The sequence below is a fragment of the Megalopta genalis genome, unplaced genomic scaffold (assembly GCF_051020955.1).
Source record: "Megalopta genalis isolate 19385.01 unplaced genomic scaffold, iyMegGena1_principal scaffold0043, whole genome shotgun sequence".
Taxonomy (NCBI): Eukaryota; Metazoa; Arthropoda; class Insecta; order Hymenoptera; family Halictidae; genus Megalopta; species Megalopta genalis.
This window is the reverse complement of record NW_027476112.1, coordinates 954,234-972,775: the sequence shown is the minus strand read 5'-3', so window position 1 is coordinate 972,775 and position 18,542 is coordinate 954,234. Positions and strand designations below refer to the sequence as shown.

The window sequence follows — 18,542 nt, the reverse complement described above, 5'->3', positions numbered from 1 at the left end:
TTCTCGTATTCTGTATGTTCGCCAGGACATATATATATTCTTCCACAATCCATCAAGTTCCCAAAATATTTTCCGGGAATCTGGACAATCCAATTAACTCGATTTTCTTTAACCTTGAAACTGTGTGCAAAATTAACATCGTTATTTAATTCTTTAATTTCTTCCTCAGTGCAATTTCTAAAATTTTTATTTATAAAATCTTCTTTTAAATCTTCAATTTTGTATTCTGTTTCTACATCGTATATTACTATTGATGGGTTAATCTTTTTTGGTCTTTCAACCTTGAGACCTGTAGATTCTAAATTGCTTTTACGTATTAATTCGACATCTTCGACGTCCTTGACCTCCATAATAATACCTTTATTACGCATCTGTCTTACATTTCTAACTTTCAATTTATTTCGTACAGGATTTAGTTTTTTCATAACATCAGCTTTTATTTGTTCATTATTTCTTTTATCTTCTTCTTTATCTGGTTTGATAAGTAATACTTCGTATTTTTCTCTAATAATTTTTCTGTTTTCTTTTGCAGGTTCTGGTATTGAACGAGATTGCGACTTTCCACTCGCCGCAATCATCGCATAAGAGGGTCTTTCGGTTGTGTCTCGAACTGAAGGTAAGGCTCTCAACTTCTCATTCTCCATTATTTCTTTCTGTAAGGCAGATTCCAAGACTAGCCATTTTTCTAATATAAATTTAATCGAAGATCTAACAATTTTATTAGATTCATCAAATAAAAAGGCTTCCAGTTTCTCTCTTTCTTCTCGAACCTTTTGTAGAGATGTTTCTTCTTCGTCAGTCTGTCTAACACTGGATTCATCTTCCAACTGTTTCTTCCTCTTTCTACGAGAAGACAATCCAGGTTCCAAGAACTCACTAGACGCAGACATAACAGACGAAGCCGAACTAGTTCGGCTCCGTCCTCGGGTCTCTCCCTCTACCACGTCCTCCTCCCCTACTCTCACTTTGTGAGCATTTCCGCTCCATCATTTTATGTTTTATTTTATTTTTCAGATCCATAGTGTTCCCACGAGCAGGTTGGAAAATATGTCGACCCAGGTAGAGCCACCATACCTGAGCAAGGCTAAATACTGCCGGAGGTCGCCAGGTATTCAGCAGTTGGCCGCTAACGACTGATGCTCCCATCAGCCACACCCCGATGCAAGACCGGGGTGTACCCCATCGCCGCGCACCATAGCTTAGGGTTAGGGATTTTTTAGAGAGGTTATCTTCCTCGCCGTCCGGCCGGTTAAGGCAAGACCCCCGGGCCCGTAAAACATGACCACGGACTTACGGTATGAGGTTCAATTTTAGTCTGGCCTCTCACCTCAAGCCACTCCGGCTAGGTAGGACCTACCAGGGAAACAAGTTCCCCGCCGGCACAGCCTTGAGGATCATCGAGGCTCGCAAGCCCCCCCCACCACGACAAGGTACGAACCACGGGGGGGGGGGAGTAGATAGGGACAGCTAGTGTCTATTGAATAGAGCATTCATGAGGCCGAGGCCTGCTCTGACCGGGCGAAGCAGTGCTTGCTTATGCCGGTCGATGTTAAATCAGCGGTGAACGGCTGCGAAGGAACCGGGACTTAGATCCATCGCGCCCTCGCTGTTAAGTTCATTGGACCGGGGAGTCAGAAGACCCGGTCTTAACTCTCGGTCGGCTGCAAGGAGTTAGTAGATAGGGACATTTATTGCAAATCTGACCACCGCGAAAGTGGCGCAGATATGTTTCCTCGCCAGGTCTGGCATACACAAGAAATTTAGTACCCACCCCCCGACGGAACACCTACGAGGGTTCCGAACGTGGGTAAACCAACGCCTTCTCTTATCGGTCATTAGGCCGGGTACGGAAGACCCAGTCTTAACTCCGCGTCCGTGTAAGGAGTTTTGTGGTTTGCTTTGCCCCCAAAGTGCCACACGGCAGCAATTGTACAGCGTGTCAGGCTAGAGGGCGAGTAGATAGGGACAGAGGGAATCTCGTTAATCCATTCATGCGCGTCACTAATTAGATGACGAGGCATTTGGCTAAACCTGTACCACTATCAGAAGGGTAGTGGTAGACTTCCGGGAATTAACCCTCCCGTGAGGTTATAACAAATAAATAACAACAATGAATGGATTAATCCCGGACCCACTTTCTAGATCCACTGCCTCAGGATCTGCCCCGGCTCTTGGAAAAATTAGAACGGGGACCCTTTCGGGAGGCGAACTTGGTCTAGTGCCGTAGCACGCGTCCAGGGAAAACCACGAGGAGGTGTCGCCCTGAGATATGTGATCAAAAACGATCACACATCCCGCCCCACGCCCTAGCGTACAATAGTATCGCCAAGACTCGCACCGTCCAGTGTGAAGAGCTGGAACGGGCTTAAATTATTTCTGCTAGGCAGTTAGCTACGTCAAATAGCTGAAAATAAATTTTAATCATGTCAATTAAAATTTCTAGGCCAAAGCCACGTCAAAGGCGGTTAAATACGCGGCTTAAATGTCATCGGCCGAAGCCACGTCATGCGGTTAAATACGCGGCTCAAAACATAACGATCACACAATGTGATCGTAGTCAATAAATAAATTTGCAATTTCGATCGACGATCGGAGGGCGATCAACGACACTGTCAAGATCTCACCCCTAGTGAACCCTAGGGCTTTGAGATGTCGAACCGTCGCTGCCGGCAAGGCACCCCTGCAGCCAACTACTATTGGAATTACTTCCGCTGCCTGACAATTTAATTTTAATTTTATAAGCTCCGCCGTGTCTTTGTATTTGTCCACCTTATCTTTCCCAGCTTTTCTTAAATTATCTTTATCTTCGTAGCGGACTGTTACGTCTACTACGTATAGCCGTTCTTGGTTTTTGATAACCAAATCGGGCTTTTTTAATTCTCCAACTACATTTATAGTTGGTTCTAGGAAGACGGCGGAGCTTTTGGATGCCTTGTCCGCGATCAATTCGACTATCAAATTATGTCTCCGTATTCTTGCTGCCTTCGTGTGAATACAGTTGCCTAATATATGCCCCAGGGTTTCTATCTGTGCCTTACACCTCCGACATTTCGGGTCAATATCTTTTCGAGCTCTAGCGAGGGCGACCCTAGTGCCAAAGGTGTTTGTTCTAAACTTTAGTGCATCCAGATATCGGGATGGTCTTAACAGTGTTGGTTGATAGAGCCAGGCATTTCCAATTGGATCATTATTAAAGTCTCTAACACCCTGGCCCTGGGAGACGAGCTGCTCCCATCTTAGCCTGTGGCTTTGTTTGAGTCTTCAGCGCGCTTCCTCCACCTCCTCCATCGTCGCCGGTCAACGTAGACCAATCGATTTGGCATATTTTATCACTGTAGCCTCCTCATGCAGATATGCTTCTTGTACTGCCGCATCCTGACTATTATTCATATGGAGGCTATTTTTAATTTTTGCTATCTTGACAATATCGGCAATTTTTTGTAGACCGATACCGCCGTTTCGCTTCTCAGTATATATTATCCCATCCGTAGTAGACGGATGGAGATGTAAGATAGCTTTAATTATTTGTTTAATTTCATGGTCCAACGCTTCCAGCGTTTTGAGGGGAGGTGGATTAGCTACTAATTTATGTATATATTTCGGTAGCAAGTGGGTTCTTATTAAATTGACTTTTTGATGGGGTTTAAGCCCCATCATTTTAATTTGGCTTGCCGCACTTACTACCTCTTTTACATTGGCGCGCTGCAGTCCTCGCCATGGGTTTACTTTAATACCCAGGTATTCAATGATGTCCTCGGGCTCTGAATATGGTATATAATCATCGTCTATCTTGAGCCCGGGATCGATCATGTGCCACGTTTTATTTTTATGGAAAATTACCTGAAAAGCTACACATTTGGTTGCCTGTACCTTCATTGCTAAACCGTTTAGGTACTTATGAAGCATTTTAATTTGTTTTTCAGCTTCTTTTTTATCTTTGGCAATCAAAACCATGTCGTCCGCGAAGGCCAAGATGGAAACGTTCTCGTCTCCTATTTTAACGCCCTCCGTCGCCTCGTCAGTGGTCCTAATAATAGGGTCCATTATTACATTAAATAAAAGGGGCGATAGGGGATCGCCCTGCTTGACCCCTCTCTTTAGAACCACACTCACCTTATCCTCTAATGTTTTTATTTCAGTCCGGCAGTCGTCATACATTCCCCTAACAAATTTTCTGATGACTACCGGTATGCCCTTTCTTTTAAGCCATCATCTATGGCTGAATGGGGGACAGTATCTGTTTCGGCCGCAATAGTTATGCCCGCTAACTCGCGACCTTGCGTATGACACCACCGTTGGTGTGTTCCGATGTGCCGCTTGTCAGGGTCTTCTGAGAAGTGAGGTCCCTTCCGTGCGCCGTGCCCGTAGTCGCCGCTGACGAACGACGCAGTTACGCAGAAGGGGGAGGGGGCTCAGCGTCTAGCACGTACTCCTTCGGGGGGCGGAAGTCTGGCAAGCATGCGGGAAAACCCAAGGCCTGCGTTTGCACCTCCGAAAACCGTTAAGACGGTCCTCTCTTCTCGCTGCTTGGAAACCTCGGGTCCATGACGCTCCGGTTCCAAAACCCGTTGGAAAAAATACGCAGGCCTTGCCACCCGCTTGCCAGATGCGAATCCGTTGTCCGCTGCGCCCACAATGGTGCTATAAATCTTGTTGGCCCGCGTCGCCAACATTCCGCCCACCTTGAACAAGCTGTGCATGTTCAAAATAACAGCTAATGGTTACGAACTCATCAATATAATCTAGATTTTATCAATATTCGAATCATTGACATCTGATTTGGAGTCGGTGTCCTCTATAGGTAGCATGCATAATTTTGCAACTGGCCTCTTGAATATGCCATCCGCAGTTTTGACTGTCGCTACTCGTGCTCCACCATCAGTACCAAGATGAAGCTCCTTGATCCTGCCCAAACGCCATCGCAATGGTGGCAGATTATCTTCCTTGATAAGAACCAAGGTACCAACTTCCAATGCCTGTGGTGAAGATGTACGCCATTTAGAGCGCTGCTGCAACTGATGCAAATATTCCCTTTTCCAACGCTGCCAGAAATGCTGGAACATCTGTTGTATTAGTTGAAATCTGCTTAATCGATTCGTCTTAATGTCCGTGAGATCATGACTTGGTAATGCGGTGGGAGCATCACCTATTAAAAAATGCCCAGGAGTGAGAGGATTTAAGTCATTTGGATCGGATGATATTGGACTTATTGGTCGTGAATTTAGACATGATTCGACTTGCGTTAACAATGTGTACAATTCTTCGAACGTTAGCCGCTGTTCGCCGATAATTCGCTTTAAATGGTATTTGGCTGATTTTACTCCACTCTCCCATAATCCTTCAAAATGAGGCGCATGTGGAGGACTCAGTCGCCACTCCACACGCTCTTCGCTTAACAAATTCGAAATTTTTGAATTATATTTGTTACTATTTAACAATGTTCCTAATTCCTTTAGCTCGTTTCGAGCTCCAATAAAATTTGTTCCGTTATCCGTAACAATACAGTGGGATCGACCTCTACGTGCTATGAATCTTCTAAAACAATTCAGAAATGCCTCCGTGCTGAGATCTGTGGCTAATTCCAGGTGAACAGCTTTGGTAACAAAACATACGAATACGCACAAATAAGATTTCGTAGTCACCTTACTTCTCGTTCTTTCCTTAGTGAGAAAGGGACCCGCATAATCAATACCGCAGGTATGAAATGCCCGCGCCGGTGTCACTCGAGCAGCAGGTAGCTCACCCATGATACATTCTATACCCCGCGGATTCACTTTGAAACATTTTACGCAACTCCTAACTATGCGCCTTATATTTCGCCTACAAGCCAACGGCCAATATTTTTCGCGCAGCGAAGCCATTACAAGTTCGCTACCTGCATGCAAAAGTCTAATGTGTTCATATCTGATAATTAAATCCGTTAGTGGATGTTTTCGCGGTAGTATAACAGGATGCTTTTTTGAATATACTATACGAGCCTTACCTAACCTACCGCCCACCCTGATTAATCCTACACTGTCCAGAAAAGGGTTAAGCGAAAGCAATGTACTTGATCTGGGAAGCGATCGTGTTTTCTGTAGTGCGGATAGCTCTTCTGAAAAACCTTCTTCCTGCGCAAGGCGCAACAAAGTTTCTTCTGCTAAACGCAACTCCGCTATAGCTAATGCCCTTGTTTTGTAAATTTGATTTGACTTGGATTTGTGCAATCCCCGTAAATTATTAAAGAATCTCAAACAATAAGCAGTTACTCGCACCAAACGTGAATAACTGGAAAACCTTTTAAATATACTATCATCTGCTATTTTAAAAACAACCATGGTAGTATTTACCTGCCTCTCTTCGGGTGCGTCGACCGTTTGGATCTTTGATTCAGTCCAATGCTTGCAATCCATTGATAACCATGCCGGACCTGCCCACCAAATGTCAGCGGACGCCAAGAGAGAAGGTGCTGTACCGCGGGATATCATGTCCGCTGGATTATCTTGTGAAGCTACATGATACCAATGCTCACTATCACTCAATACCTGTATCTCCGATACCCTGTTGGCTACGAAAGTGTTCCATCTACTTGGAGATTGTTTTAGCCAAGTGAGCGTAACAGTAGAGTCCGACCAATAACGAATGCTATTTATTGGCATGCTTAAAGCACGCTTTACCTTGTCTACTAATTGAGCTAGTAGTAATGCCCCGCAAAGCTCTAACCGAGGCACAGAAATTGTTTTTAAGGGCGCAACCCTTGATTTTGCACAAAGCAAGCGTACTTCCCAAATACCTGACGTCGTCAAGGACCGAAGATAGACACACGCCCCGTAAGCCCTTTCCGATGCGTCCGAAAAGCCGTGTATTTCAGTGCTTTCAAGCTTACCCATTGCTACGCCACGCGGAATTTTTAATGAAACCAATTCCTGTAAATCATTCCGATACTGCTGCCATTGAGTATGCAACTCCTGAGAAATCGATTCGTCCCAGCCTGTTTTTAATTGCCATAATTCCTGCATTATTATCTTTGCCCGCGTGATAATTGGCCCTATGATTCCCAACGGGTCAAAAATCTGGGCTATTTCCGACAGAATAACGCGTTTTGTAACTCGTCTATGTTTCTCGAATGACAAAGAAAATCTGAGTAGATCCTCGTCTGGTGACCATAATAAACCAAGTGTCTTTGGATCCTTATCGATGCTAATTTCCTTTTCCTCAACAGACTCTAACATGTTTTTTAAAATGTTTGGACTATTTGTTGCCCATTTCCGCAACTGAAACCCGGCCTGTTCTAAAATATTCGTTATTTCATCCTTCAATTTTTGTGCATCCAAAATGGTTTCCGTACCGGTCAGCAGATCGTCAACATAGAAATCATTAATTATAATTCTACTAGTTTCCGGTAAACGTTCCGCACATTCAAGGCCGACTTGGTGCAATACTCGTGTTGCAAGAAATGTTGCGGAAGCTGTACCGTATGTCACCGTGTTTAGTTCATATGTCTGAATCGGATCTGTCGTATTCCTTCTCCACAGAATCCGTTGGAACCGCCTATCTTTAACCTCAACCAACAGCTGCCTATACATCTTAGCTATATCAGCACTCAAAACATATTTATGCAAACGGAATCTAATTAATATCGAGAATAGATCGCTTTGCACCGTGGGACCTACCAATTGTGTGTTGTTTAATGCAAGACCTGACGATGATTTAGCCGAACCATCAAATACTACACGAAGTTTTGTTGTTGTACTGCTATGCTTATAGACGGCGTGATGAGGGAGATAATAATTTAACTCAGAAGCATTATATGTATCCGAAACTTGGGACATGTGTCCCAGAGTTTCATACTCATTCATGAATTGAACATATTGTTCCCGCAGTTCAGGCTGCCTGACCATTTTTCGCTCTAACGCAAGCAAACGCCTTTCGGCTTGGTCGCGTGAATTGCCTAACTTAGTAAGGTTATCCTTGAATGGAATGCTAACTACGTACCGGCCGCTCGAATCCCGATGAGCTGTTTCTAAGAAGTGCGCTTCACAGTCATCTATTTGATTATTAGTACGCGGTAACTCTTCTATCTTCCAAAATCTTTCTAGCTGACCTTGCAATTCGGAATTTGTAACTACCTGCAAATTACATCTATTCGTGAGATTCGGCGCGTGGCTAGCTGGCCAGGTCAATTTTCCCCCTAGAACCCAACCGAACTGAGTCTTCTGCCATAATAGCTCAGGCCCGGCTTTGTGTTGACCGACACACAAAACCTTCCAAAATAGACCAGCGCCGACGAGCATATCTACTCTTCTGCAACTGTCAAAATGTGAATCCGCCAGAAATATATTTGTTGATATTGATATTGCTGATCTGTTTAGAGGCATATTAGGCATGTCCTCCGTTATGTTATTGATAGTTAAACAAGAGATATTAGTCCGAAAACTATTGCATTTGGAAAACAGCTTTAACTCTACCCGACCTTTGATTGAGTTCGGAATTCTTCCTAATCCTGAAACCCTCGTTTTTACTGGAATAGATGGTATTCCCAATTTTTTGCTAAATTCAAGCGTTATGAAATTAGTTTGAGATCCGGAATCTAATAATAATCTACACTCCCGCCTTTAACCCTTACAATCTTCTATATACACAATGGCAGTCGATAAAATGGTATAGTCAACCGAGTCACTAGCAATATTTGCGATGCATGATGTATTAGGTGACAATTCCTGCTTATCATCATTCTCCTTCTCAGTATGTTTGATCTTACTATCACGATGTAATAGAGAATGATGCCTCCTATCACATATAGAGCAATTCCGTCGTGTACAGTTCTGTACCCGATGCCCGGTTTCCAAACATTTGTAGCATCGTTGAGAGTTTTGAACTATTTCCTTTTTGTCGTTAAGATTAAGCTTCTTAAATTTGTCACATTTGTATAATGGATGATTACCGCGGCAACATGAGCATTGTGAGCTGGCACTAGAAACGTGAGTGGTCAACCTTTCAAATTTACGAACGCCCGAACCTTGTGACCGCCATTCAAACCCTCCTGCTCCTGCCTGCGTAGTTGCAATATTTTCAAGGTATCGCGACCTATCCTCCGCGAATTCTACAAAATGTTTAAATGTAATCTTCCCGGAAGAAGTTACTATCTGCTTCTCCCATTCTCTCAAAGAAATCACATCTAATTTTCTGGACAGTATTTGGACAATCAGGGCATCCCAAACTTCTGTAGGACTGGCCAATGATTGTAAAGCCGCTAGATGATTATTCGCATCATCTATAAATTCCCGCAATGTCGCTCGCGATTGTTTTGAAACTGGAGCTAAGTCCAGCAACGCATTGACATGATGTTTCAACAATGTCGTCGAATCCTCATAACGAGTTTTTAAAGCATCCCATGCCAACTTATAATTAGCGTGCGAAATTCCAAGAGACTGAATCACACGAGCAGCAGCTCCCTTTAATGAGGTATGCAGATAGTGAAATTTTTGAAGATCAGATAATAGATCATTGCTATCAATTAGCGAAAGAAACGTGTCCCGGAATTTCACCCAGTCGCTATAATTACCGTCAAATGACGGCAGCTGAATAGTCGGTAATTTTACGGCTAGCTGTGCGGGGGTTGCAAGGGAAGACACGGCAGATGAGAATTGTGAACTTGAGGATCCTTGAGGGTTACCCGATGACCGTGCAGATGCAATATACGCCTCTACTTCCGCAATTAAATCGAAATATGTAGCCTCAAATACCTCCCGTTCGATCTCATGAGTATCTGCCGCCTCTGTGCCCATTACAAACAATTCAATCTTGCTTTGCACTCTATTGAAGTTATCGTACAATCCCGAATTCGCTTCAAGCCTTTTTTGCAATGAACCTATGGAAGTTTCAGCCGTGAGTTCCTTAAAGAACTTTTTTAACCGCGTAAGCGTTGCCTTAATCATACCACGCTCACTAACTAAAGATTTTAATTCAGCCTCCATGTTACAATATATAAAATACGCAAGTCGAATTTGTTGGAAAGGACTTACTCTCAGGACTAGGACACCGGTGATGCTCACTCCTATGGACCGGCAGCCGTTATGCCCGATGAGAATTGCTGCGATGATGAATCAGCAAGCCGTGCTGGTTCCCGATATGATGAATCGCTCCGATGAATTGATTTGGTGAATCCTTTCCGAATTGTGGATTTTGTGAACTATTGTTACACCCGTTGCCGCTGGACCTTGCTACTCCTCTTCACCTTTGATAGATGTAAAGGTTCACTGAACCGCTTGGCTCCACTGTCCGCAATCACCCTTGTATCTCCGACCGATGTACAATGTCACCCAGTTGACACAAAGTTGCGACTTGATATCTCGCCTGACTTCTCCTGAATCGATGATCGGCAGGGTCGTGACGTGAATTGTAGAAAACAGTCCTGTCCCGATGGATTGCTCAGATTCACTTCACGAATCGCTGCTTGAACTTCCGTAACCGATTGTTGTATACCGAAATCCGAAATCTGATATCCGGCTCGAAGGACCAATGTTTCGGCCGCAATAGTTAAGCCCGCTAACTCGCGACCTTGCGTATGACACCACCGTTGGTGTGTTCCGATGTACCGCTTGTCAGGGTCTTCTGAGAAGTGAGGTCCCTTCCGTGCGCCGTGCCCGTAGTCGCCGCTGACGAACGACGCAGTTACGCAGAAGGGGGAGAGGGCTCAGCGTCTAGCACGTACTCCTTCGGGGGGCGGAAGTCTGGCAAGCATGCGGGAAAACCCAAGGCCTGCGTTTGCACCTCCGAAAACCGTTAAGACGGTCCGCTCTTCTCGCTGCTTGGAAACCTCGGGTCCATGACGCTCCGGTTCCAAAACCCGTTGGAAAAAATACGCAGGCCTTGCCACCCGCTTGTCAGATGCGAATCCGTTGTCCGCTGCGCCCACAATGGTGCTATAAATCTTGTTGGCCCGCGTCGCCAACAGTATCAAAGGCTTTGGCAACGTCCACGACCGTCACCACACCACCCGATTTCTCCTTCATTTCTCTTAGTGCCCTGGCCAAGATCGAGATATTGTACTTACACCCATCTTCTTGGGTGAAGCCTTTTTGCCTAATGCTGTTCTCTATTTTGGTCTTAATCCTTTTCTCTAATAAACTAGAGAAGATCCTACCCAACAGTGATCCAATCGTAATAGGACGCCAGTTCTGTACATTTGCTGCGTCTTTTCCTGGCTTTGGTATTAGTGTGGTCCTATTACGTCGCCACCGTGCTGGGTAGGTCTCGAACAATTAGTGTAGTCGTTATGAGTCTTAAGATGGGCTATGCCTGGGTCCTATGTGGACTATACTAGCCGCTCTCTCGACAGGGAGCCGATGGTCTGGCTCTACCCTCGTTCGTTATCGTGACAGGGGAAGACAACGTGCTACTGCCACTGCCACCTCGAGTCCAACCCAATCCAGGCACTCTTGACGGAGTAGTGTTAAAGTCAATTTATCTCCGCAAGAGGGGCTTCAGCCTGGCCCGAAGGGACGAACCCAGAGGGGTCCGCCCAGCATGCCGTTCGAATGGCGGAGTGGACAAGTCCACATCTGCCCGTCACTCAAGTCGGATACGGGACGTCTCCAAAGCTAGCGCCGCCTGATAGGAAGCGCAAGCTGGGTCCCGCGATTTGTGTGCACTGGCCCACCCTCTGTCCTTGCAATTGGAGCAAACCGGAGGTTCACTCTTCTTGCTACAGAGCGTGAAGGTATGCCCCTTTTGGGAGCAGTGACCGCACACATCCTCCTTGAATTTGCAACGCTTCGAGGTATGCCCGAAGCGTTGACAACGGTAGCACCGAAGCACCTGGACGAAATCCCGCACACGACAGGAGTTCCATCCGAGGTAAACTCGGCTACCCCTCTGCTTCAGCCGCTGAAGATTCTGCGAACTGACGGCAACGACCCAGTTGGCTGTCTCCGGGGTCTTGCCAGCCATGCGACTGACCCGAATTCCCGAAGGCACATCCTTCTGGCTCGCATCGCAGAGGTTTTGCCTCCAAATACTGGAGGCAATTTCTTCCTTACCCATCCGACGCGGGACGTCGTAAACTAAAACCTCAGGGTCCCGCTTGGTAGGTAAGGAGACGGAGAGACCCGCGCTCCGGAGTTTCTTATTACCAACGAAAGCTTGCAGGTCCTCCTTTCGGTCGGTCTCGACGACGATGCCACCGGAGTGGATGCGTCGGACCGACTTTACTCGGATCGCCTCTTTCGCTGGTTTAATGAGGGACAGAACAGTAACTTTCGTAACCTCGCTGCTCTGTCCCTTTTCCTTCGGCGGGAAGATTTTCACCACATACTGCGATTGTGGCTGTCTTCCCGCTTCCGGAGAAGCTCTTTTGCAGTCGACTTTGGCCACTTGGGCGTAAGTCGGCTGCGCGGCATTGCAGGCCGTCTTCGGGAGAGTTACCTTGGACGGCCCAGGTCGCATCGCACTCATTACGGCAGGACGCGCTTTTAGGCCCGCCCTGACCGCGGCGAGTTGCCCTTCGACGAAGCTATTCTGTTGAATAAGCTCCTGGACTAACTCGTTGAGTGCCTCAACCTCGGCAAGTATCCTCGACCCGGACTCCTTGTTGACTTTCGACGCGGGTCGGAAGCAAAAGGTCCGTATTTCGGACACTCGCCTAAAGGCTTCGTCTCTTACGAGATCGAGAGGCCGTACCTCTTGCCCGGAGAACGTCCCCTTCGGTCTCCTGGCCCGGTTTACTGCGGCCTTGCCGGTGGGTGTGCCCGGCTTGGCTCGCTTCGACTTTTTGGTGACGGTTTGCCAACCGTCACCTGTAGGGTCCTCAACACGCTCGGGTGCCGACTGCACCTCCACGAGAGACGTGATCTCAACCTTAGAATGGTTGTGTGCTATCCATTACACTAGTGGGGTGGACTGAAGCTAACTCCAGTTAGTCATGGCTTCTACGCGTCACACTCAAGTATTCGTATATGTTATGCTTCTAGCTGCCTTATACGACATGTTACTAACTTCAACGCTACAAGTAGCATCTCTATTAGTTAGTTTCCAGTTGTACTGGTCGAGGAAAGGTAGTCCGACTATCCCGTCTTCCACCAATGGGCATTCTTTAGTAATGACGTGAAATTTGGAGGTCTTACCAAATATGGTCAATTCCAATGCCTTCCTGCAGGTGTAGGTGCTGTTACCCATTGTGAATTTCTTTACCTTGGCGTACCGATGATAAGCTTGGGCGGCGTTTTCTTTCATTAGGTTGATATCTGCGCCGGTGTCGACTAACATTCGTCGAGTTCGGCCGTTGACCCGAAACCATATGCTCCGAAGTGTTGTTCCGGATCGATTGACTCCTGATTTTCGTTGACCGACTCTTCTTCGACTGTTTCTGTTTTGGTTGCTCGATTGCTCGGTGGCGGTCTTCCGTAGCCGAAAATTCTGATGTTTACGGAAACAGTCGGCCTCAGTATGTCCGTATCGTCTGCAATGTGTGCATTGCGTTGCGGTTCGTTGACCTCGCGTTGACTCGGATGGTCGTGGTCGGACTGGTGGACGAGGTGTCGGTGGGCCCCTGTTAGGTGTCGGTTGTTTAGTTGCAAGGTCTCGTTGTTGATTCTGCTTTCTCTCGCGGTTGCGGAGCTTGATTGTGAGCGCCTTTGTACGTGCCTCCTCGATATTACGCGGCATCGCGTCTTCCACGCGGTTGGCGAATTCTTCGCGCAATTCATTGATGTAGGTTCGCACAGCAGCTTCTTCCTCGATTTGCAACACAATCCTGCGTTTAGTGGGTAGTCTGTGCTCCGCTTCGATGGCATAGCGAAGTTCATTCCACTTTCCATTATACCTCTGGGAGTATGAATTGACCGATTCTGCATCTCTTTGGCGGATTTGTCTGAGCCGTGTTTTACAGATTTCGGTTGAGGCGGCTCCTGTAATGTTGCGTCGTAACGCGGCATACAGGTCATCGTATGTTTCGATAGTTTCAAATCGAATGGCGTCCCAGGCGTTGTCTTTGATTTTCTCGGCCAAGATTAGGTCAAGCAGTATGCATGGTCGAGTTGCTCGTGAGCGGGCTCTTCTTACCTGGCGGATAAGATCCTCGACTCCCATATCACCGGTGCCTCTTATTTCTCTAACTGTTCGTATTGATTCGGATGGGCTCATCACACAACTCATTGTCTTGGTATGTCGACTCACCTGGTGGGGGACGTTGAAGCGACGCGTTATCTATCCCTCTGTTACCTGCCTGTTCCTCGTCCGATGTGACGTCACTGGCTGGTTGCTGGTGTGTCGGGCGTGGCTGTTGGACAGGGCCTTCGTCCTCTGTTACCAACCCAAGGGTTCTTCTTCCCAGATCGTCTATTTCTTCTTGGCGTTTGCGGTTCTCTTCTTTAGTGTAAATCGCGAGTTTCGTAATCATTTCGCGTATAGCTTTCATCTCACTCTGCAGGCTGGGAGTCTCAGCCTCTATTGGCGATGTGGCTCGTGACATTTTCGGTGGTGTAGTATAGAGCAGATGTACTCTGGTATTCGAATAGTAATCGGTTTCGGTATTCAAGCTCGTGGAAGATAGTATGGAACTCCGCAGTTCGCGATAGCGTTTAAATAATGAGTCCAGGGTTTTTACCTTGCTTTAGGTGATTCCTGATTCGGCAGGGGGTGTCCTGCTGCTGCGTAGTGGTCCTTTTGCCCGTTTTGTGTTTCGCTCTCCTGTGTGTGTGTGTGTTCTTCACACAAAGATCCGTGCCGTTGATCTCCGTTGATTGATCGTAGCAGACGGATCCTGGCAGGATCGCCAAATTGTTACGCAGGGTTTGAATGACTTCGCTTTTTAAAAGGAGCTGGAAAGCTATGGCTTTTCAGCGTATGTTTATTTTACAACAGTTTTATAAAATTGATACATTTAGAGTGGGAACTTTTACACTGTGATCGATGTTCCGGGCCGATTATAAGAATGTCACTGCCTGCACGCATAATTAATGGCCTATTTATACCTGTGTCTTATCTCTTTAAGAGTGGGGGAGGAAGGGTCATCGTTACAATACCTGTGTCTTATCTCTTTTAGAGATTAAGAGTGGGGGAGGAAGGATCATCGTTACAGCCGTGACGCAGCGGTGCGGGGTGCGGCCCCTCGCACCGCCGAATCAAGAAGATTCAAGGGGGGAGGATTCATCTCCCCTCGGGACGCGGCCGGCCACCGCTTTTCCATCCTGGTGGCCGGCCAGGCGAGGGGGAGCCGTGGTAGTGTTCTACAAGAGTTCCCGTGACTCCCCCGTAATCCGCCAGCGACAGGCACAGTGTTACGTCCCGCGGTAGACGTTCCGAAAAATATATATAATTTTTCTACGGACCGCGGAAACAAGACGTATTTTGAACCACCGTTTTGTACACGCGACGCGTACCGTTCGCGTATTACAGGGTCTCACGACCCGTCAACTCGGCTCTATAAGGGATGCTTACACTGCACTTACCTCGTTGCCTCCGTTCGTCTCCTGGATCGGTGTTCGGCCTGATTTGGTGTAGAGGAGGTTATTGGCAGGCCCCGGCGTCGTCGAGATTTTCCTGGGCGTTGCTCGATCGGGGTTTTCGGTGAAGTGATCTCCGGATGCAGGACGGCTTCGACGCGGAGCGCGATATTCTTGAACGAAGCTTATTTCTTCAGTATAAACAACCTCGCGCGTTTCCGGGTCTACTCGCGGTATGTGACTAACTATTTCCACAATACGCGACCGATAAATTATTTTAGACTCGCACGGGACTCGAGAGAACTCACGAAGAAGCTTCTTTAGATAGGCCCTGCGTCCAGATTGATGCGGCATGTATGCACAATAGAAGAACCTAGTATAACGCGAGTCCTATTTCTTTCCGGTGGCGTGCAGGACATGCGGTGAATGCCCAGTACACACGCTTTCGGGAAAGACCAAGTTAAGTTCGCAGCTTCGGTGGCGTGTAGGGCTTATGGTGAAAGTCCAGTACACACGCTTTCTGAAGGTGCTACGCTAACGTTCGAAATAATAAAGATAAGCGAAGCCGAGGTAATCCTAATGTTAGTAGTGGACGTTGGGATAATGAATTGAGTTGAGTTGTAACTAAATCTAATATATTCTATTATAATATAAAATACAAGAGCGCGTTCTTACTTCCTACGAATAAAATTTCTAACGTTATAATCGAAGAGAGCTTGACTTGAGATGGAACCGAAAAGGTCTCCCCGGTTGGGAGCTGAGAAGTCGAGTCGTAGAGGTTGGATGCGGAACTGTTCTGCTCGGTTCCGCATGGATCCTTCTCGGCTGCGATCCCGCCGCCATCTTGGTAGGTTCGGTCGTCGTGGAGGGAGGTCTCCATGGCAACGGAGCGCTCGGAGCGGGGATGCTACGTTCAGCGGACTGACGTAACACCAGTCCGTGCGCAATTGTGGGTACTTAGAATATGTCTTACTGACGAGTTATGTTGTAAATGTTACTTAAGTACTAACGCTACGGGTTATGTTATAATTGTTACTTAAGTACTAACGTTACGAGTTATGTTATAATTGTTACTTAAGTACTAACGCTACGGGTTATGTTATAATTGTTACTTAAGTATTAGTGTTCATGCGGCATAGTGTTATCGGTATGGTGGAGTTCGGTGGGTTTTATGTGGTTGGTAAAGAAGTGTAGTTAACGTAGAGTTCTTCTCGGAAGAGGTGCGGCTTAGTATTGTCGGTATAGTAGAGTTCGGTGGGTTCCATAAGGTCGGTAAAGAAGTGTAGTTAACGTAGAGTTCTGTAGTGTCTTATGAAGGTGGGTATGTAACTGAGTGTGTATCTATTCTTACGATGATACGGTGAATACATATTTACTTATTTTATATTTATTCGAGTAATTATATGGTAATTGTCCTTAATCAAACGTCGGGAGACGTAACAACAGTGTCCCTAGGTCGCCGTAGGGGCTTTAGCGGGTCAAACCTTGCACTACCCCCGCTCCGCTCCCCGGGCTGCAAAGTTAAAAAGTAGGTGCGTCGAATCATCTCAAGCAAACTCAAGCATTTATAGTATTGCAGAGTTAATGCAATTAATAAACTTATTTCTGAGGTTTTTCATAGTAGTGTTATTGGTTTAAACAGGTCTATGATTTATATTGGACAGTATTTATCACAGTTACTCTTGTGAAATGGTATCATGTTGTATGTGCTTGAGTATGAACGCTGTGTATTTCGAATCAGAAATTTGGTACTACCACTGATTGTGAGACACTGTGTTGGTTTAGGTTGAAGTACGGAGAAGACTCGGTCAGGAAAGAAATTTTTCATTCGTACTGGAGGTTTTGTAAACGTTTTTAAAAAAGACAGAAATGGTAAATGTTTATATTGTTTATATACCAGTGCAATACATTTCTCGCAATATTTTTGGTCGTAACATTCCAATTTCAAAAAATCCTATGCGCTAACATTGTTTTTATGTGAAATGAAGTTATTTGCATAATTTTGGCTTGTGTGATCGAGTTTCGGAAATGCGTTCGAGGCTAGTTTCGGAATGACAATATTTTTTTAAGTAATTTTGACATTTTCAAATTTTGTGAACCTCATAGATCATTAAAAACATTATATTTAGGACAGTAATTTAAATAGTTAGGATATTCAAAAATCTTATTTCTCTATAATCATAAATAAATTATTTTTGATGATATAATTAAATAAGTCAATGCGGGAGAACTCCTGGGGCGAATTTTACTTCTGTATTCTATCGTATTCTGTAGATGCTATTTTTATCGCTGGTATACAGGGTTTCTCAAAATAATGTTACTTGAATTGACCTCAGGAACCCTCCATTTCCGCAAGTAACATAATTTTGGAACACCCTCTATATGGTGTCAGAATGTTCACTTTACTGTACACTAGAGGTAAGCAGGGATCTGAGATTTCAGGTTAGAGTCGGGTCGAAAATTTTCTATGAGTTGGGGTCAGAACCCGAAACTTTGGGTCCCGAAATGTTCAGAAATATAGTGTATATTACATATTACATGTTACTCGTGAACTCGCCGCGAAATCTATATAGCGGGGCGGTGTCCTTCGGGAGCTGGTTTTGCAAGTAGCACCTTGCTTCTGGCTCCTGGTGAAACGCTGACGAGTGTTTTTTGTTTGTTTATGCTGGGATGTTGGATCCGTTGCAGCCTGTATTCCAGACTTATCAAGTGAATTATGTGATTGTGGTTACCTGCAGGATGTAAAAAATTCATTTTAATGAGTGACTGAAGGAGAAAAATTTGCAAAAGAACTCCGGCTTGAGAGGATGCCGTTGAATAATATGGTAAATAATATGATTATATTGTTACGGTGACTTGTCCAAAACAAGTCGCTGTAATGTGAAACTGCCCTGTTGTGAACAACTCCTTAAAAAATAATAGAAGATAGGGGTTGCCACGGAAGAGTGTTACCAACGGACAATCGGAGAGTCGAAATCGGTCCGTCGAACGAGCAACATTTCAAATTGAAAGATCTGAAATATAATCGTATTGAGTTGTATTATAGTTTATGTTCTTTATTGTAAATAAAATGCCGCGACGCAAGAGAAACGGAGTGATTCGCAACAATATGATAAGTAG

At 45.7% G+C, this 18,542-nt stretch overlaps 2 protein-coding genes across 6 annotated transcripts in view; one reads left to right on the top strand and one right to left on the bottom strand.

Moving 5' to 3' along the window:
• LOC143261239 (uncharacterized) overlaps positions 1–1,070 on the top strand; it is a 174,318-nt gene extending 173,248 nt beyond the window's left edge. For all 5 annotated transcript variants that reach the window (XM_076527819.1, XM_076527816.1, XM_076527817.1 and 2 more), the window contains 2 exons: positions 533–616; positions 1,015–1,070. The gene's annotated coding sequence lies outside the window, so the exon portion shown is untranslated. The remainder of the gene's footprint in view (positions 1–532; positions 617–1,014) is intronic.
• A 3,672-nt stretch (positions 1,071–4,742) lies between these two features.
• LOC143261233 (uncharacterized) lies at positions 4,743–8,366 on the bottom strand. The gene has a single exon (XM_076527802.1). It carries the CDS (start codon positions 8,364–8,366, stop codon positions 4,743–4,745), a length of 3,624 nt encoding a protein of 1,207 aa, XP_076383917.1.
• Between the last annotated feature and the right edge of the window lie 10,176 nt (positions 8,367–18,542).